We start from the raw sequence: 21,297 nt of genomic DNA on the forward strand, positions 1-21,297 counted from the left end.
GTGTTGTGGCAACTGTGACAAGGGGAGTGATAGAATCCGAGATGCACTGTTACACACTGCCTTACACTGTGAACGTAACATAGCTGACTTAGCAAGCATTAAACATGGAGTCAGAGGAAGTGACTCTTCAGCTTAATATTTATGTTTACTTGGATTCCCTGGCCTTAGTTTCCTAATATTTAGACTGTGCATTATGTTTCCAGATCCCCCCTTGATATTAGTGCCTCGCTAGGTGGCCCAGCCCTGGAATCAGGAGGACCTGAGTTCAAATGTGGCCTCAGATACCTACTAAGTGTGTGACCTTGGGCAAGTCACTTAACTCCATTGCCTTTCAAAAAACCTAAAAAAAAACAATTAATGCCTCCCCTTCTATTAATTATTTCTGGTTTATCCTTGTTGGTACATGGCTGTTTGTGTGCTGTCCTTTTCTTTAGGCAATGATGTCCGCTGGGGACAAGGGCTATTTTGCCCTTTATTTAAAATCCCCAGTTAGCAGGTTGGGGCAGCTAGATGGCCAAGTGGATAGCACCCCAGGCCTGGAATCAGGAAGACTCCTCATCATCCTGAGTTCCAATGTAGCCTTACCTACCTTCCTAGCTGTGACCCTGTTGGCCTCACTCAGTTTCTGTAAAATGAGTTGGAGAAAGAAGTGGCAAACCAGTGCTTTTGGTTCTTGCAGGATATCTGACACATACTAAACCCTTAAAAATGTCTATTAATTTGAATTATGTGGACTTGGGCAAGTTTGAAGATACTGTAAAATGAAGTTGACCCGGAGGGTGTCTCGCAGCTTGAAGCCCCTATAAGATGCTCTATTCCTACAAGCGCCAACGGACTACATCTACCACAATGCCCCGCGCCGGAGCGGACGCATGCGCACAGCTCGACATCTGGCTTTTTTTTTCCTACTTCCGTGCGTGTTACGGAGGCGGGTCAGCGGCCCCGGCCCGGAGCCATGGCCCTGTTCCCGGCTTTTGCGGGGGTTAGTGCGGCCCCTGAGTCCTCCGCTGGCGGCAGCTCGAGGAGGGGTAAGGGCGCGAGCGAGCTGAGGGCTTCGTTGGGGTGGAGGGCATCCCCGTTCGCCCCGCCCGGGGTGCCGGGGCTCGGGGTATCCCTTCGAGCTCCATCCTCCCGACATGCCCTGCGGTGGAGCAAAGCCTTCTGGGAAAGGCGCCGAGGTTCCCCCCTCCCCAGGGGTCGGGCGCGGGCCCGGTGGATGAGCGGCGTGCGCGAGTGCGTGACGGGAGGAAGGGTGGCAGTGCCAGCCTCGGGGGCACGGGCGCTTCGTGGGTTTTCTCCACCGCGTGCCCAGCATGGCGGGGCCCGAGTGTCAGGTGAAAGCCCGGCAACAACAACGAACAGCGGGGCCTTGTCGAGCTTGGCGTGTTACAGGACGAGCTCCGGGGGGCAGGGGCGCCCCTTTACCTTCCTCGTGCCCCCAGCACGGGCTGGCACAGGGCGGGTGCTTAGCAAAGCTTGTTGGCCGCCCCGGAAGAAGTTAAAAGTAAATGCCCATAAGTCAGTTATAAGGAAACGTCTTAGTCTCAAGACCCCCTTCTCCCCTTACACGCTTATATCTATCTATCTATCTGTTTATCTATCTATCCATCTATCTATTTATTTGTTTATTTATTTCTTTATTTTTAGTTTTTGCAAGGCAAATGGGGTTAAGTGGCTTGCCCAAGGCCACACAGCCAAGTAATTAATTATTAAGTGTCTGAGGTCGGATTTGAACCCATCCAGGACTCTATCCACCGCACCACCTAGTCACCCTCCCCTTCACACTCTTAAAAAAAAATTATTGCCTTATGCTCTTAAAAATTTTGCCAGGTGGCACAGTGAAGTCAGGAGGACCTGAATTCAAATGTGACCTCAGACACTTAGGCAATTCACTTAACCTCACTGCCTTTCCAAAAAAAAAAAACTGAAAACCCAAGGAACTTTTATTTATGGCCATGACTGGATTAGAAATGAAAACTGATAAATTTTTTAAAATAATCACAAAATTATCCCATTTGTTAATATTTTAAAATGAAATAACTATATATATACACACACACATATACATATATGTATATAGTGGCCCTTTATATTTTGTTTTCCAAAACAAAAATTTAGAAGTGCCATTGTTTTACATATTTTTGCAACCCCCTTCAATGTTTGGCTTGATAGAAAGACTGTTGATTTCTCATCTACATCTGCATTTAATTTATTGTCATATATATTTATTATTTTACTTGAAGTATAAGAAGAAAATCTGCCATCACACAGATAGATAGTTGGAGAAGGAAATACTATTTTAATAGCTTGACTACTTGGTATTGTTTTTTTGTTTTTTTTTTTAGGTTTTTGGCAAGGCAAATGGGGTTAAGTGGCTTGCCCAAGGCCACACAGCTAGGTAATTATTAAGTGTCTGAGACCGGATTTGAACCCAGGTACTCCTGACTCCAAGGCCCGTGCTTTATCCACTATGCCACCTAGCCACCCCTTAGTATTGTTTTTAAAATAATTTTGACCTTGTTTTCCCTTTGAACAAGGATTTCTGGGCACATCCCCCCCCCTCTTCTCCCTACTCTGAGAATTGTTTTTCCAAAATGAGAATATACTCTCTAACTTAGACTTTCCTAGAACAAGTTGCTAAGATAGCTTTTTTACTTTTGTTACTTTCCGTATTTCATTATACTTACCTTGCATTTGTATAGTTTCTCCTTAGTAGACTGTATAATCTTTGAGAACAAATATTGTCTTTTTTTCCCCCTTAATTTCTGTGGTCCTTTATTACATTACTATGTTCAGTTGAATTAAGGATGTATATTAGCTTTTGTCTTTGTAAATAAACAGAATTATCTAGATATGTCTGTCAAATGAAGTTCTGGACAGTTGAGTGAAAGAAGGAAGCAATAGGAAAAAGGTACGGTGAAGCCAGAGTGGTAAGAAAGTTGGGATTTGAAAAGTCAAAATTGGAAGAAAGGAATAAGTCCTCAGTCTATATATTTATATTTCTATTAAACAGAAATGATAGGGGCAGCTAGGTGGTGCAGTGGATAGAGCACCAGCCCTGGAGTCAGGAGTACCTGAGTTCAAATCCGGCCTCAGACACTTAATTACCTAGCTGTGTGGCCTTGGGCAAGCCACTTAACCCCATTTGCCTTGCAAAAACCTCAAAAAATTTAAAAAAAAGAAAGAAGTGATAATGCTAAGAATTTAGATCTCAGTTCTGGTAAAAATAGATTTATACTTATTATTTCCATTTATTATTAGTAGCTCACATTACTTTAGTGCTTTAGATGATCTATTAAGTACTTCACTCACAACAGCCTTTGAAGTGTATTATTATTAGCCCCATTTTACAAATGAGAAGATTAAGACTCACATTAAAGGGCGGCTAGGTGGCGCAGTGGATAAAGCACGGGCCCTGCAGTCAGGAGTACCTGGGTTCAAATCCGGTCTCAGACACTTAGTAATTACCTATCCGTGTGGCCTTGGGCAAGCCACTTAATCCCATTGCCATGCAAAAAAAAAAAACCTTAAAAAAAAGACTCACATTAAGTGATTTATCTAAGATACAAAACTAAAGTGGTACAATTGTGATCTGAACCAATTCCACTTTTGTAGAAAAATATAAAATTAAATATCACTACCAAACATATTAAATCATGCTTATTTTTGTTTGTTCTGCATTGTCCATTACATTGCAAATTCTGTGATTGTGGGGACCATGTCTTAATACTTTTTTGTCCTTACATGTAATTTCTTTGACTTGGGTAACTTTTGATGAGGAAGCTCCTCCAGTGATCCTCAGCTGTTCTCTAGCTTAAAGCCTTAGAAAGTTGACTGGGAGTTTGGAAGTTATGACTTGATCAAGGTCGTGCAACCAGTGTGTGTGTGTCCAGGGTGGCACTTGAACCCAGGTCTTCCCAACTTTGAGGCCAGTTGGATATCTGTCAAATCACTCTCCCCTTTTAATAATAATAATAACAATAATAATAAATAATTGGTTCATATTTAGAGGTTTATTCTCTACAAAGTGCTTCACTTTATCTCATTCTAACCTAACTACTTGAGTGAGATAGATAGTACAAATATTTAATCTTTGTATCTCTCCAACCTTCAGATAAGGTGATTGATAAATATTTGTTGAATTGAAGTGTGAGGGTACTTAAAATCATCCAGTCCAGGGTTGTTATTTTACGAATAAGGAAACTAAGGATAGAATGATTTGCCCAAGGTCACAGGACAAAACCCAAACTAGATTTCATTATTTCCAGTTCAATGTATTGCCTTCTACATCATTGTTATCTTTTGACTTCACATAGTTCATGCTTCTTTATGTGTTCTGTACCTTTGTACTGTTTTCTGAACAGCTTTTATTCTCCCCCCCCCCAGCATATGTTTTTCTAAAATAGTAATTTCATTTTATTCAATTTCAGGTAAAGACAAATTTTAACATTTTTGGGGAGTGGAAGCAGTTAGGATCAAGTGACTTGCCCAGGATCACACAACTAGTACATGTCTGAGGCAGGATTTGAATTCAAGTCCTCCTGAATCCAGGGATGATGATGCTCTTTCCGCTACCCCACCTAGCTGCCCCTCATTTAAAACAATTTTTTTTGAGTTTTGAATTTTTTCCCACCTTCCCTCACCTCCACCCTTTTCCCTTTTGGTGGTGGTGGGGAGATCTTTTTGGGATACAGACCTAGCAGTACTTTGTCTGGATCAAAGAATCTGCATAGTTTGATGACCCTTTGGACATAGTTCCAAATTGATCTCCAGAATGGTTGGATCACTAAACAACCTTCTTTAATAATCAATTGCAATTCATATGTGCTTATTTTTTACTTGATCCTCAAGAGAAGTATGTGAAGTAAAGCGCTTATATAGTGTTATACCTATTTTTTTCAAGTGATTTGCCCAAGGTTATTCATTAAGTGATATAACTGGGTTTGGAACCCAAGTTTCCAATTCTAACCCATGTTTTTCCCTTCATTTTCAAAGAAGACTATGACATCAGGGAGGTGATAACATGACAAGTGTGTAAATTAGATTTGAGTGAGGGGATGCTGTGCTAAGTCATCAGCCTCACTTTCTCCTCCAGAGCCATTTAAGTCCAGTGGCCAGATATGAATCAGGATGACTGGAGATAGCTCTGGATGAGAGATAATCAGAGTTAAGTGACTTGCCCAAGATCACACATACAGCAGATATGAGTCAAGTGTCTGAAGCTGGTTTCAAACTCCTGTTAGAGCTCTATCCATTTGACCACCTAGCTTAGCCCTTCTAACTCTTAGCTCACTTTGAAAATTAGAATGCTGAATTTAGTCTGGTGCTTAATCATCACTCAGTGTGATAGACTGGAAGAGTCTGGAACTGGGAGTTCAAATACTTAAGTCTCAGCTCTACTACTTAATAATACTGTGACCTTGTACAAGTCTATTAACATCACCCAGCCTTAATTTCCCACCTCTAAAATTGGAGTGAAAACTGGAATATTGATCAATTTGAGAAATATGAGACTCAGTTTATAAATGTTTTATTACTGTAAAGTGCTATGCCAATGTGAACTATTCAGATTTTTTAGGTTGTTACATTTTTAGTTGGCTTTTTTCAGACTTCAGCTTTAGTATGTCAAGCAAAATTCATTAAAATTGTAGGTTATCTCTCCTCAATGTTGATTTTTCATCTTTTGTATTTTGTTATCATAGGAATATAGTGTGGTAGGAAAAATCCTGAGCTTTGATTCAAGAGATCAGAGTTAAATTTCCTCTCTGTCAGCTAGGTGACCTTGGACAAGTCATTTGACTTTTCGTGTCATTAAAAGTAGCTACTATTGATTATACAACATAGCTCGTAGGGTTATAAGGTAACCCTTTTATAAACCATAACATATTATATAATGTGATTTGTTGTCATTATTGATTTTTCTCATATTTAAAGCACATATTTAGGTTCTTTGTAAGCATAGTTATTTGCCCAGTGATCCTTTAGGAGAGCTTTCCTTCTTTAGTAAATTATATGCCATCTTCTTCCCTAAATATTTGATTATTTATGCAGCTAATTCTGAAAATTTTTATGTTCATATTTGGCTTACCTATCAGGCAACAAATAAGTAAAAAAATCTATGAGTGATGTTTTTAGATGTTTTTAGCAAAGCTTAGTTTAAGATTTGCTTTTAAATTTTTACTGCTCCTGGTAATTCTTCCATCTGTCCACACTGTAATTGAATTAAAGCACATTCTCCACTGTGGGAGAGTCTAGTTACATAATAAAGACTTGACAAAAGTATTTCAGATTTAAAGTATTCAGGTAATGAGTCACTGTATTATTTCCTGTAAAATTACATTAGAAATACAAAGTTAGAGGCATGCCTTAGTCTTTAGTTCTTCTTGATAGCTTGTTCTTTATTGGCTAAAGGCCAGAAATGGTTTCCCACATGTTGTTTTTACCCTGTTTCTTTCCTTGAATCTCTTCGGTAAAAAAGCATGAAAAAGAGTGTTAATTGCCTAGCAAGTTTCAACCTGTCTATTCATTTTACCTTACGGGGTCAGACTATTTGCCAACCAATCAGATTACTCCTTTTAAATCCTCAGTTAGGAATTGGTATCCCTGTGGGCCTTTGGATAATATGTAACATCCTGCCCAGTATTTGCACTCTTATCTAAATAGATATTTTATTTCACTTGTACACTTGAAAATGATGTGAGGACATTAATAAATATAAAAGAGGATTCTGTCATTCTATTTCAATGAGACATCTTCATTTCAAATAACCTAGTTTCAATTAGATTTGAAGTGATCCTAAAAACTTAAATTAACAATAAGGTTAGGAATAAAAAACAAATTCAATGTAGACTTTCCCATAGACTCTGCTATTCTGCTGTTATGCAATTGGCTCTGATTTCTCTGCTGATGTCCAGTCTTGTATCACCTATTAGATGCCTCTAACTGGATATACTGTAGGGATCTCAAACTCAACATGTCCAAAACTCATTATTGTTACTCCAAAAATTTCTCTTCTTTCTAATTTTCCTTTCATCATCCTTCAAGTCACCTATATTTTAAACTTGACTCATTCTCAACTCTTCCTTCAACCTTCATGTTAATCACTTGCCAGATCTCTTTGAGTTAATTTCCTTGATGTTTTTCGGCATCTTTCTCCTCGGAGTCATCATCTTAATTTAGTTTTTCAGCAGTCCCCACCTCCCCTACTGCAGTGGGTTCTTAATTACTCTCCCTGCCTCCAGCCTCTTCCCTCTCCAATTTCTCTTTCACACAACTGCCAAATTGATAATCCTAAAGTGTAGGCTTAATCATGATGAACATCCTTTTGAGAAGCCTTAGGGACTTGCTTTTGCCTCTAGAGTAAAATACAGACTCCTCTGTTTGGCATTTTAAATCTTTCACAATCCAGTTCCAGCTGACCTTTTCAGGTTTATTTCTTTCTATTTTCTAATTCTGTCTTCTGGTCAAATTGATTTACTTGCTTTGCATAGGCCACATTCTCTCCCTCTTGATTCCATCCCTTTGTACACAAACTATTCCTAATATTTGGAATGTACTTCCTCTTCCTCTCTTTTAGAATTCTTTACATCATTCAAAACTTAGCTCAAATGCCACCTCCTACTGGATTCTTGTTTTGGCCCCCTCCCCAGCTGCCTTTTTGCTAATGTTACCCCCCCTTCCAGATATTATTTTATCTTCTTTGTGTCTATGTTGTATTTAATTTTGTGCAGTGTTGTATGCCTTTCCCCCAGGAGAATGTAAATTTCTTGAGAGTAGGAAGTTTTTTTTGTCTTTGTGTAATTTATAGTAATCACTTAATAAAGATTAGTGAATGAATGAATAAATAGCATGTTACATTTGAAGATCTCAAGATATTTTTGAGAGTATTACTATAGTTCCTGGGAGTCAGTTTGGGCTTTGTCACTAATAATTGTTTGACTTGAGGTGAGTCATTTCCCTCGACCTCTTGATCTCTAGGTTATAAATGTGAATTGGGCTGCACTGGGATTAGTTTTTAAGGGTTTTTTTCAGTTCTGATATTTTAGGATCTAAAGTCTTCACTCTTCCCCCCCATTTTTAAAAAAAAATATTTTTATTTGTTAAATATTTTCCTTAATTTTTATAACATTCATGTTTAAAATTTTTGAATTTCAAATTATTTTCCTTCCTCCTGCCCCTTGAAAAGACAAGCATTATTATATATATGTAAAGTTATATAAAACATATCTGTAAGAAAGAAAAAGGTATGCTTTAGTATCCATTTCTATCATGTCAAGAGAGATAAAGGAATATAACAATGAAAAATACAACCACTTTTAAAATGACTCTGGAAACATCAGGCACAACAAAGCAAGTCATTGATGATATAGCTTGAAAACTCAAGAGTTCTAACTCCAATTACCTTAGTCTTAGTTCTTTACAAACTGTTTCCTCACATGGTCCCTATGGCAAAGCCTTAATTGCATCCTTAAAACCTTGCTTGTTCTGTCTGAAAAATTCTGGAAAAGAATTAGACTTTATCTTTTTTTTTTAACTTGAATCTTCTAAATTTTACCTCTTCATCTCCATTATTAGAGACTTTTACATAAAAATGGACTTTTCTGGTCTTTGTGTAGATTTTTGTTGTGGCTTTATCCTTTTTCCTCATTTGCTGCAGGAAGTCGTTGGGGAAATGACAGTGACCTCTGGTGGAGAATAAGTGGGTACTGAGCAACAGGAGCTATTTTCAAATTTACCTCCCCAGGCATTAAACCCAAGGGAATGGGGACTACTTCAGTAAAAAGAAAAAGAAATGGAAGAGTCTTTGGGCATGAGGATGACTTAGGACTGCACGAAATTCTGTTGAAAAATTCTCTTTAGCATTTGTGTCACAGTGATTTTAAATTCACCCATTAGATTACAAAGTCCTTGAGTCTGGGATTGGGGAGCAGATAATTCTTTTTTCTAATCCTATATATAGTGGACCTTCAGTGAATGTTGGACCAATATAGATAGCATTGTGAATTTTGTTCATTTGGGTCTCTTTCCTCTTTGTGCCAAAGGTTCAAGTACTGTATATACATTGTTTCAGTTTGTTAATAGGGAGCACCAATTTGAATATCCTTAAGACATTTGTGTTGTGCCCATGAACCCTTACTGAGAAAAAGCAGCTTTGTAGATAACAGGTTAAATTAAAAGAAAAGCTTTTGAATGATTAAAAGGAGAGAGAGAAAAATAACAGTGGTATTTCATGATGATGTGAGAAATTCTTGGAACTGAAGAAGCAGAGCTTATTAAAATGATTGCTACCCTGCTGCCAGAATTTGGTTAGGCCTCAAGCACCTGCAGAGCATGGCTGGTGGTGTATTTGTACTAAAGGCAAGACAGGTTTTAAACATTTTCACCCCATGAACCTATTTGTATAACAACTTTAGTACTTGTTTCTTTTTGAGTTAATAAAAGAAGAAAAATATAGAACTTTTAAATATAATTCATTCTTTTGCAAATCTGTATTTTATAGCCAAATTAATATTTCTAAAACATTATCATGACACACTCTGAGTGGTTTCTGGTTACCAGTTAGGACCCTCAAGACCCTTTACAATATAGCTCAATTTGCCTTTCCAACCTTAGTCCCCTACTACTTCCCAATATGAATCTTTCATTTGAATGGTCCTGGTTCTTCACTCACCACAAAATACTTTCAAATCTTTGCCCTTGTCATTTTTTCCTTCGTCCCCAGCATCACTGACCAGACAAATCCATTTGCATTTATGAAAATTCTACTTGTTCTTCCAGGTTTGGCACAGATTATTGTCAGTCTTCTCTGCCTTCCCCAGAAGATAATTAGGGTCTCCCTTACTTCTAACGTCATTGCACATCCTCTATATTCTCCAGCCATAGTGATTTCCTAATTTTCTCTTAACAAGCCATGGCTATTTCCGTTCCTGTGCCTCTGTTAATATTTTGACTTTGGCCTGGACTGCCTTCTCACTTTTCCCTCTTACCCCCCACCCCCACCCCAATCCACTTGGATTACATAAGACCTACTCTTCTTTCAAGGCTCAGCTCAAGTCCTATCTGATAGAGTGTGAATCTTAAATGTGTTGTCTAGTGGCATGTTCTGTCATCTCCCTCCTGTTCAACATTTTTGTCAGTTACTTCAATGAAGACACCAGAGACACGTCTACCAAATTTGTGAACACAAAATGAAAGTGTGATAGCTATTATTTTAAATGACAGAAATCCAAATTAAATTTTTTTTAACAGGTTGAAATGGTGGACCAAATTCTTCAAGATATCAGTGTAAAAGCCTGAACTTTAATTAAAAACAGTCATCCCCATAAGAATAGAATGAAAGTGCAGAGTTCAAAACCAAAATACAATATACATTGTATGTTGCGTTTATCATCACATTGTAGAAATGGATATAACTGCAGAAATCATCTACTCCAGTCTGTGAATGAATATGAATTTTTCTCTAGGGTAAGAATGTAAGCTACTTGAGGTCAAAGACTTCTGTTTTTTTATCATTGTATGTCCAGCTCCTAGCCCAGAACTGCATATAAGGTTTACTTTGATGAATGCTTCTTGAATTTTATTAAACAATACTTATCAAGTGATTACCTAGTCTTTATTTGACAACTTGTAAGTAAGGAAAGTCTAGTATATCCTGAAATAGTCCATTCCTATTTGGGATAGCTGTGATTATCATCTGGCCTCAGTCTTAAGTCCTTCAATCAACCCTCACATCATAATCTCAGGGTCCTTTACCTTTCTTAGTGCCTTCTCTAATCCCCACTTAGTCATTTTTTGGCTTCTGATTGGCTCATAGTGAATGCAAATAATTGTTTCTGTTTTTACCAGAAACCCTGAGAGTCTTCCCCTCTCAGATTGATTTTTTTTTTGACTCATTTCTTACCTTGCCTTAATCTCTGAATGGGTGTTGCCTCCTTTAAACAGACTGTTAAATTTTTGCTTAAAAAAAAAAAAACAAGGTCTCTAGTAATTCTGATCTATATCTTAACACTGAACCCAGATGGCTCCTGAGAAGAAAGTGAGACTGGTGACATTTGCACAGCCCTCCTCACATAAATCCAGTTTACTTGCAAGTCATGATATCATCTCCCTGATAGCATGGTCCTCTTCTAAAATCAAGACTATACAATAAAAATCCTTCTAAACATGTGATGAGGACTGGATGTTATGCTCCAGATGCATTCTTACCCTAGTCAGCATGACACCAGACAGATTAGACATCAGAAACTTTGATGTCCAGAGTGACTCTGGACACTGATCCATTTAGCCTTGGATTCCATGTTTTCATTACCGTTTCACACTATTGACTCATATTGAGCTTATATAGTACATGAAATCCCCCTTTTTTTTTTCAGGTAAACTACTGGATAACTTTGCCTTCTCTATCTTGTCCTTATAAAGTTGTTTTTTGTGAACTCAAGTGTAAGACTTTGTATTTGTGGCTAATAAATTCTGTCAACTTGGATTTAACCCAGTGATTTAATTTGTCAGGATCTTTTTGGATGGTGTATTCACTTTCCTTCTATTTGTGCCATCTGTATATTTAATAAGCATGCTATTTATACCTACATTCCAAGTCACTGATAACGTTAAACAGTACTAGAACTAAGCTCAAATTGACAGCAAAATTTTATTGTCCTTCTGGGTCAAAGTTTGATAACTTTCATGTACCTTCTAAGGCTTTAAACATTGCTAGTTCTTTCCATTTACCTGCATAGGGTCTGGTATCCTCACTGTCCTCATTGCTTTCCTTTGGCACACTCTAGTTTTTCCATGGTCTTACAATTTGATGCCTAGAGCTGATTGCAGTGTTCTAGGTGTGGTTTGACCTGGGCAAAGAACAATGTAAACTATTACTTTCTTTGTTCTGGGCACCAAGCTTTTCTTATTGGAGTCTTGAATAATATTAGATTTTTTTTTTTTTGGTTGCCATGTTACATTGTTGAGCCAGTTTAAACTTGTAGTTTATTAAATCAGTTCTTTTCCATAGGAACTGCTGTCTAGTCATGCCTCCCTCATCATTTACTTGTGAAGTTGATTTTTTCAGTGTAATTGAGGAATTTTGCATATATCCTTGGACCTGTGAGAGTAACTATTCAATTTTTATCTTACTGGATTTAGTCTTTCATTCTAGCCAGTTGAGATCGTTCTTCTTTCTGTCATCCAGTGAATTAATTATTCTTCCTAGCTTTATGTCACCTGAAAATTGACACACATACTAACTAGACCCTTAGAATGCACTGACTAGGGATTTCCTTCAATACGAGACCTAACCATTCATATTACTCTTCAGAACTAATAATTCAAACATTTCTGAAACTTATCAATTATATTCATTAGTCTACTTTCTCTGTCTCCAGAGGAGAACATCCAGCACTTTGTTAGATGTCTTGATCAGATGTACTGTGTGGATTGTGATTGTATTCCCCTGGATCTGCCAATGTAGTAATCTCGTCAACAAAGGAAATGTGGTTAGCTTGGCATGACCTATTATAGATGAAGCCATTCTACTATTGTTTTTATTGTTCAGTCTGTCAAGTCATTTCAGACATATCCAACTCTGGTTTTCTTGGCAGAGGTACTGGGGTGGTTTGCCATTTCCTTCTTCAGCTCATTTTGACAATTAGCCCATTGAGAGACAGGTGTAAGGATGTACCTGTAGTTGCATTCTGTCTCCAAAATTCACATGCTAGTCATGCATGGTATTTGATAATGTGCTGTGGTGCCTCACTCATATGGGAAGCATTGAAACTTATTAAAGGTCAAGAGACTCCTGCAGCAGTCAGTCCTGTTTCCTATAAATTAGTCCCTGAGATAGAATGATTCTGGAAAAGGCAAATGAGGAGGCCTTGCACTGCATATTCTTCACTGTGATGAACATAATAGTGCAACTCACTCACACCTTCCAGTCACTTGGTTGGTCCATCCTCTTCAATATCAAAGGACTACTAGTAGTAGTAGTACTAGTACTAGTACTAGTACTAGTAGTACAAATAAGGACACTGAAGCAAACAAGTTTAAGTGACTTTGCCTGGGGTTACAAAGTTTCTGAAGCCAGATTTGAACTCAAGTTTTCTGAACCCAGACCTAGCATTCTATCCCCTGGACTTTGTAGTTGCCCTATTCTAACTCTTAGTGATTACCTTTCTAAAGGCTCATAAACTGTTCCTTTAATAATATATTCTAGGATTTTGCCAGGAATAGAATAACAATAATAATTGTAGCTAGTATGTATAAAGCCCTTTTTTGGTAGGGTCAGAGGTGAGGTTTTTTTTCATGTTACATCTATTTCCATATTAGTCATGTTGTGAAAGAAGAATCAGAACAAAAAAGGAAAAAAACCAAGACGGGAAAAGCAAAAAAGCAAAACCAAAAAAAAGTGAAAATAGTATGCTTTGATCTACATTGAGATTCCATAGTTCTTTCTCTGCATGTGGATGGCATTTTTCAATTGAAGGTCTTTTAGAATTGTCTGATTCCTGTATTGCTGAGAGGAGCTAAGTCCATCATAGTTGATCATTGTATAATGTTGTTGTTAAGGTGTACAATGTTCTCTTGGTTATGCTCACTTCACTCAGCATCAGTTCATACAAATCTTTTCAGGTTTTTCTGAAATCTGCCTGCTTATTAGCAATAATATTCCATTATATTCATATTCCACAACTTGTTCATTCATTCCCTTATTGGTGGGCATCTCCTTAATTTCCAATTCTTTGCCATCACAAAAAGAGCTGTCATGTATATTCTTGTACATATAGGTCTTTCCCCCCTTTTAGTGATCTCTTTGGGATAGAGATGGAAGTAGTGACATTACTGGGTCAAAGGATATGCAGAGTTTTATTGCCCTTTGGTTACAGTTTCAAATTGCTCTCCAAAATGGTTGGATCAGTTCACAATTCTACCAAAAGTGCATTAGTGTCCCAGTTTTCTCATATCTCCTCCAACATTTATCATTTCCCTTTTCTGATATATTAGCCATCTGATAGATGTGAGGTGGTACCTCAGGATTGTTTTAATTTGCATTTCTCTAAGTATCTCTACAGTATTTTTTCATATAACTATAACTTTAATTTCTTCATCTGGAAATTGCCTCTTCATATTCTTGGATCATTTATCATTTAGGGAATGAATTATATTTTTATGTTTCTAAAATTTCTAAAATATGTAATTGAGTCAAATGAGGTTTTATCAGAAACACTGACTCAAATTGTTTCCCAGCTTTCTGCTCTCCCAATCTTGGTTGTATTTGTGCAAAATCTCAAATTTAATATAATAGCAGTTATCCATTCTGTGTTTCATAATGTTCTCTAACCCTCCTTTGGTATCACCCTTTATATCGAATGCATACCCATTTTGTACCTGTTTTGACTTTATCTTTGTATTTGGTGTGAAATGTGTTCTATGCTTAGTTTCTGCCAAAAAACTGTTCTTCAATTTTTCAGCAGTTTTTGCCAGATAGTGAGTTTTTATCTCAGAGATTGGAGTCTTTGAGTTTATCAAACAGTTGATTAATATAGTTATTTATGACTGTGTCTTGCAGTCTTCCACTGATTTACACTCTGTTTCTTAACCAATACCAAATAGTTTTGATAACTGCTGCTTTAAACTATAGTTTTAAATCTAGTAGGACATTATATAGTGCTTTAAAGTTTGCAAAGTGTTTTACCTGTTATTACAATTTTCACAACAGCTCTGTTTGAAAGATTCTATTATTATCCTCATTTTATAGGTGAGAAAACTGAGGCTGTGAAAGGTCAAATCCATCCCCAAGGGTCATACTGCTAGTAACTGTTAGCCTGCATGTGAATTCATGTCTTACTGACTCCAAAACTGGCACTACATATCTTCAAGAAGTCCTGCTCATTGGGGCCTGTTTTACAGACAGTACATTGTAATATGTTTGGGAAATTGGGGAAACAAATAAGCAATCAGTCTTGTGCTGCCCTCCCTTATTCCCCACCGATCAGATCACATTCCCATTCCCCAGGCTTATATTTCAATTCTTTCAGTGCCCTAGAATACAGTTTAGCTCTGTTGACTTAAACTTATTCAGGGCAGCTAGTTCTCTTTCCCTCTCCTTACTCACTTTGATCTCAACTCCCTGTTAAACACTTTTTGTTCCTTCTCTGTCAAAAGATCATTTTCCTTGACAGACAAAACTAGCAAATGAAAAATTAAGTAGGTATATCTTTTCCCTCTCATCTGTGATTCTTGTACAACCTATCTATCTTAGGTAGGTATCCTATCCTTCCTTTGATTTTTTCCTCTTTCCCCAAAGAGATTTTTCTTTAAAAAAAGATCATTTCTGTTGACCTTAGCATTATTTGCCAGCCTTGGTTTATTCTGAATTTTAACCCTTATTACACTGTATTTACAGGCCTATTCTTGTACAGATTTTTTTGTTACCTTTCCTTTCTTTGTTTTTTATTGCATACTTTGTAAAAGTCTAAATTGACTAGTGAGTTCCCCTGTGAAACCCATTGGTCCTTTAGATAAAATTCTTGCCTCATTTCTTACTCACTGGAAAGATTTCTGTTTCTGTTTTCAGAATTATATCTCTGACAGTTTCCTTTTTGTATCTATTTCTATATAGGATTGTAGGCAATTAGGTCTGGATACTTTGAAATATGTTCTCATAGTCTAGAGATGTGTCAGACTATTTCCTGGTGCATCTCCCCTATCTCTGCTTTCTGTCTCCTAAAATTTAGAGTTCCTGTCACTAGAATCAATCAGTCAATCAATCATTTATTAAGCATCAGCTACATGTCAGATGCTGTACTAAGCACTGGGGGATCAAAGAGAGGCAAAAGACAGTCTCTGCCCACAATCTAATGGGGAGACAATATACAAATCAATATTACAGAGAAGAGGCACTAACATTAAGAGGGGCTAGGATAGTCTTTCTGTAAAAGGTGAGATGAGACTTACAGGACAGCCAGGGCAGTCAGTTAGGGCAAAGTTGAGTATTCCAGGAATGTGGGGATAGCCAGCGAAATGGCTGGGAGCTAAAAGGTGAAGCATCTTGTGCAACAGACAGAAGGTCATTGCTACTACACCAAAAATATGTCCAGGAATAAATCATTAAGAAGACTGGAAAGATAGGTTATGAAGGGCTTTGATGCCAAACATGATTTTATATTTGATCCTGGAGATGATAGAGAGCCATTGGAGATTATTGAATAGAGGTCTGTTATGATTGAATCTGTGTTTTGGGAAAATCACTTTAATGAATGAATGGAGAATGGAGTATGGAGAAACCTTAGGCATGCAGACCCACCAACAGGCTATTGCAATATTCGTTATGAGATGGTGAGGGCCTGCATTAGAGTGGTGGCAGTGTCTTTGGAGAGAAGGGGATGTATTCAAGAAATATTGCAGAGGTGAAATCAACTGGTCTTAGCAACAGATTGTTTATGGGGAGGGGGTAAGAGATTGTGATAAAGTCAAAGATATCTCATCTATTTGTGTCCTAAGGGATTGGGAGCATAGTATTGCCCTCTACAGTTAGGGAAGGTGGGAGGCATGGAGAGTTTAGAGGGAAAGATAATGAATTTTGTTTTGGACTTATCAGTTTCAAGGGTATGACTCTGTTTGCATGTGTCTGAGGATGAAGAAATAGCTCATGGAAAGTGAGTAGGTTAGGAAACTGCATTTAAGGAGTTTGAGGAAAGGTCATTCTGTGTGTTGAAGTCACCTAGTTTGAGGACAGAAGTTGAGGAAGAGAGAAAAATTGTAAATCTCATTGAGGAATGAAGGGGGAGTGACTTGCAGTCTATAGATATAGGCAACAGGACTTTGATTTGGTGGTAGAAAGGAGAAGTTTGAACCTCAGAGGAAGAGAGGTAATTGAGTGATGGACTTGAAAGTAGCAGTGGGAAGCACAGAATATTCCAATTCTCCCCATTTTACCTCCCCCCCCCCCCCAATCTGTGAGATGGAGAGAAAGAGTGCAGATGCAGCCAGTATTAGAAAGGATATGACCAGGTTAAGAATGATTGTCATTGAGTGGAAGTTGCTACTCTTCCCAAAGGAGGGTGGAGATTCTCTGTCACCCACTGTCTACAGTAGCTTCTTATTGCTTTTACAATTAAAATGTAAACTTCTTAGACCAGCTTTGAAGCTCTTCTACAATATAGCTTCAGTCTTCATATCAGCATTTCTCTTTAGGTACTTGAGTTCCAGTCAATTCTAACCTGGAATCCAGTCACCTGGTGCTATATATATTCCCACAAATCATTCCTCTGTGCCTTCAATGAATGAATGAGTGAAAAAAGCATTTATAAAGTGCAATGTACTTTATCCCATCTCTGTCTTTTCAAAATCTTGTTTCTTGCTTCTAGATGAAACCTTCCCTGAACCTACTCAGATTACCTGGCACTTGCAGTAGATTTTAAACTCCTAAAGACCAGAGATTATTTGGTTTTTGTTTGTTCTTTACACCTAGAATAGTGCTTCATATATAGGAAGCATTTAGTAAATATTTGCTGAATTGAATTGATGTTGACTTACTTACAAGGTAGCTGGATAAGACAAGAGAGTTTATAGTCTTAAATAGTTAAGTGTGCTAAAATCCTCCTGTCCTTTGCCAGATAAAGTTTTTTGCAACTCCTTTTCGCTGTCTTTGACTATTTAGAATGGTTTCCTGACATTGGCAGTGAATTAGGTCATAGGCTGATTTGATGAATTTCCTGCTTTTTTTAGAGCATTTTGAGCTAATTTTATTTATCTTTTTCCCCCCCTTATGTGTAGATTTAGATTGGTTGAGCAACTCAAGCTTTTGTACTGGAAACATACCAACCCTGCAACAAAATACTATAGAGATTGCATCCCTTACTTCTGAGAAGGAACTGCTCATAAGGTAGTATGTTTTTGACATTTTTCTTAATGAATTTTTTCCCTTTCATGCTGTGTCATTTGCCATTGTGACTAGTATAAGAAGGAACTTCTACGTCTTAGCTTAAATGAAACTCCTTGAAAGACTAATAAACACTATGCTGATCTTTTCTGAACTATATTTTCCCTTATCTCACTAACAATTTCCTTTTTTTCTTCCCTTCTTCTTTCTCCTCTTTCCATTTTAAAGTGACATCACAGGAAGTGCCTCTGTAATTGGGCCAGGAGGGACATGTCAGTATCATGACTCTTAAGCAGCTTTATTTGTTTTAACATTAGTTTTGATATAACAGACATTTCCAAACAAAGCTCCAAATCTCCTCCCTTCCTTACAAGGTGAATTTCCCCAGGAAAAAAATGTATCAATTTATTAAAACAAAGGGGGGAAATACTCCTTAACAGACAGTATGACTCTACTAAATTAAATGTTATAGTTGAACAGTTTTTTTTCTGCCTGACCATGTTGACTTTATTTACATTGTTATAGATAATGTAGATATTTTCTTTTGACTCTCTTAAGCAACTTTATTAATCTTAATAATCTCTCAAATCTTATAGTTAAGATAGTTCCTTATTATATTTTGATCTCTTTTCATAAAAATTGATAATTGTGCCTTTTCATTTCTACTCCTGGATTATCTGAAATTCTGAGGAAAGTTTTTTTTTAGACCAACATATAATTTGTATCTGAATTTAAAAGTCCATTGCTGAAGATTATGGTAATGACTCTATGGAGCTGTCCTGCAGACATAGATTTGTATACCTTTGTTTATATGCTTTATGCCCTGGGCCTGCGTATACAGTGCTATAAGCCTTTGTTTTTGAGGAAGGATAAAGCTGCTGTGCTACTGAATTTGAGAAAGAATTGTTTATATTGCCTAGTTTTAATCTTCAGAAACTATGAACAAGACTTAGGTTCAGTTTTTTGCCTTTAAAGCCATGTTAGTGGGAATGAGTAAGACTAAAATTGTACTTCTTAGAATGTTGCCTTTTTTTAAAAAAAATCCTATTTTTGATTTGAAAAATTAATCTCAAGATGCTTTTTGTTTAAAGGTACATGTTAATGTTACATATTTTTTTCTCTAACTTTAAGACCTTATAAATGTAGCTGAGACTCTCTTAGCACAGATCTTATAAGAATATCTTATAAGTTCTGTTTCAATTATGTAAGCATTATTTCTTGTTCTTTCCCCCTTCAATCTGTAATTGTTTAGTGTATCTTAATATTTCCCTTAATTATTCTTTGAGGATAATTAGAAGATTTATTGATTTATTTTTTCTGAACAGAAGCCCTTTGAGACCAGACCTTTCAGAAGGCAGTGATACACACAAAAGGCATAAACAAACCAGTAGAAAAAAGAAGAAAGAAAAGAAGAAAAAGAAAAAACACCAACACCACAAGAAAACCAAAAAAGTAAATGAGCAGTCTAGTGACAGTGAGTCTTATTCAGCTACTGACTCTGAAAAGGATATATCTACAAGAGGAGTCATTGACAGTAAAAAGGAAGTTGAGAAACCAAAGTATGTATTTCTGTTCATAAATACCCATACCATGTCATTTGAGTTTTTCCTTTCTTAGGAATCCTAGTGTCATTTGCTCTTATGTATGTCCTACTCAGTGTTTCCTGATACTCATTCATTTATGTAGGCCATCTCCCACTTGTTCATTTAGTGTTTATCTAGAGAAGTGGTGACAAATTCGGATAGAAATAGAAGTCACCAAATTGTACCTAAAGATCCCTTGAGGCCTCATATTGATTTTCAAAACCTCAGATGAACATTATCTATATTCTGTTGCATTTTTATTTTTAAAATATTTTCCAATTAATGGGGTTTGGGCTGACACTCCCACTTCTCATTTAATGTAGCTTTCCTTTCATGCCTCTTTACCTCTCAAGCCCCCACTGATGTGTTTCCATTTATACAAAACTAGCCATTTACAATCATGACACTTTTTTTTTAAAACCAGGAAACTAAAATCCAGAAAAGCCGAGTGACTTGCCCACCAGCATCACATAGCTAGTAATTAGAAATGATTTGAGCCAAGGTTCTCTGGCTCTAAATCTAGTGTTCTTTTTACTATACCATGCATGCCTCATCTTTTTCTTATAACGAGTTCTGTGTGAAAGTGCCCCATCCATAGATAGAACAGGAAGTGCAGCATAAAATTTGCTGCATTTTTCGTTATTTAAATATATTCTTTCCTTTATTTGTATATGAAAATTTGGAGAGAGAAGTTTAAAATTTAAGCATGTGTCTCATGTGTTCTTTAAAAGTAGTTAAGTGTTCTGTAGCTCTTAGGAGACTGTCACATTCTCGTTCTGTGCATGTAACTCCCATTGATGTCAGTGTGCACTATACTTGGAGCCAAGTATGGAATATAGCCCTTTGTGTTTCCATTCAACCTGTAAACAGTGAATCCTCTGGGGACCATTCTACATCATGTACCTGCTGAAAAGCACTTTAGAGCTCTGAAGTTCTTTATATGTCATCCGGATATGCCAATTTAGGTCTCAGATGTCATTAGAATACCAAGCACCAAATTTTACCTTCTTGAATAGCAAGGTAAAAGAAGTTTCAAGTGGCAGTTAAACAGAAATAGCCTTCCTGTTAGTAATTCTTTTCATGTGTTGGTGACTATTTCCCTGTTAGTCCTCATAAGCTGATTTTAAAATTTATTTTCAAAGGAATTTACATGAATCCAAATTGTCTTCTATTAGTTTTTCTTCTACTTGACATTTCTTTGATGGTCTCTCTAGATTCATCATCTTATCCTTGTCCCTTGAATATATGTGTCCTCTTCCTTGACCCTCTTTTCTCTTTACTCTTTTTATCTGAGTAATCTCATCAGTTCCCATGGGTTCAATTATTACCTTTATTAAAGTAACTCCTAAAGCTGTCTATCTAGCTCTAGGCTGTCTCCTAAGCTCTGGTTCATCATAATGCGTGCTGTATATCTCCTTTAGGATGTCCCATTAGCCCCTTAAATTCAGTATGTCCCAAATTCATTATCTTCTCCCACTAAACTTGCCTCTCTAATTTCCCAATATCTGTTTAAAATATTAATAATACTAATGATCAACACTCTAAATGTCAGCCATCTTTGACTTTTCCTTTGCCCTTAACATTCCACATCCAGTCAATTGACAAATGAAATGGGTACATAGGGTGGTCACTCACCATTATAGTGCCTCATACCTTTCACAAAAGGATTTATTGTTTTGCTTTCTCTAATCCATCTTCACACTGGCAGATCTGTATTCCCAGAGAAAGACCATCATATATTTGTACTCACATTTTTTCACAGTTCTAAGATTCCCCCTATTGTGGGGGAATATACTTTCCTTACATTCCACTTCATCTCTCAAGCCCCCACTGATGTGTTTC

At 37.1% G+C, this 21,297-nt stretch overlaps 1 protein-coding gene across 2 annotated transcripts in view; it reads left to right on the forward strand.

Moving 5' to 3' along the window:
* The first annotated feature begins 923 nt into the window (after window positions 1–923).
* Window positions 924–21,297, forward strand: part of NRDE2 (NRDE-2, necessary for RNA interference, domain containing) — an 81,807-nt gene continuing 61,433 nt past the window's right edge. For both annotated transcript variants that reach the window (XM_074235514.1, XM_074235515.1), the window contains exons 1-3: window positions 924–1,028; window positions 17,767–17,875; window positions 19,198–19,431. In XM_074235514.1, the coding sequence (XP_074091615.1) occupies window positions 956–1,028; window positions 17,767–17,875; window positions 19,198–19,431 (416 nt within the window). In that variant the 5' untranslated portion in view covers window positions 924–955. The remainder of the gene's footprint in view (window positions 1,029–17,766; window positions 17,876–19,197; window positions 19,432–21,297) is intronic.

Source organism: Macrotis lagotis, chromosome 4 (assembly GCF_037893015.1).
Source record: "Macrotis lagotis isolate mMagLag1 chromosome 4, bilby.v1.9.chrom.fasta, whole genome shotgun sequence".
Lineage (NCBI taxonomy): Eukaryota > Metazoa > Chordata > Mammalia > Peramelemorphia > Peramelidae > Macrotis > Macrotis lagotis.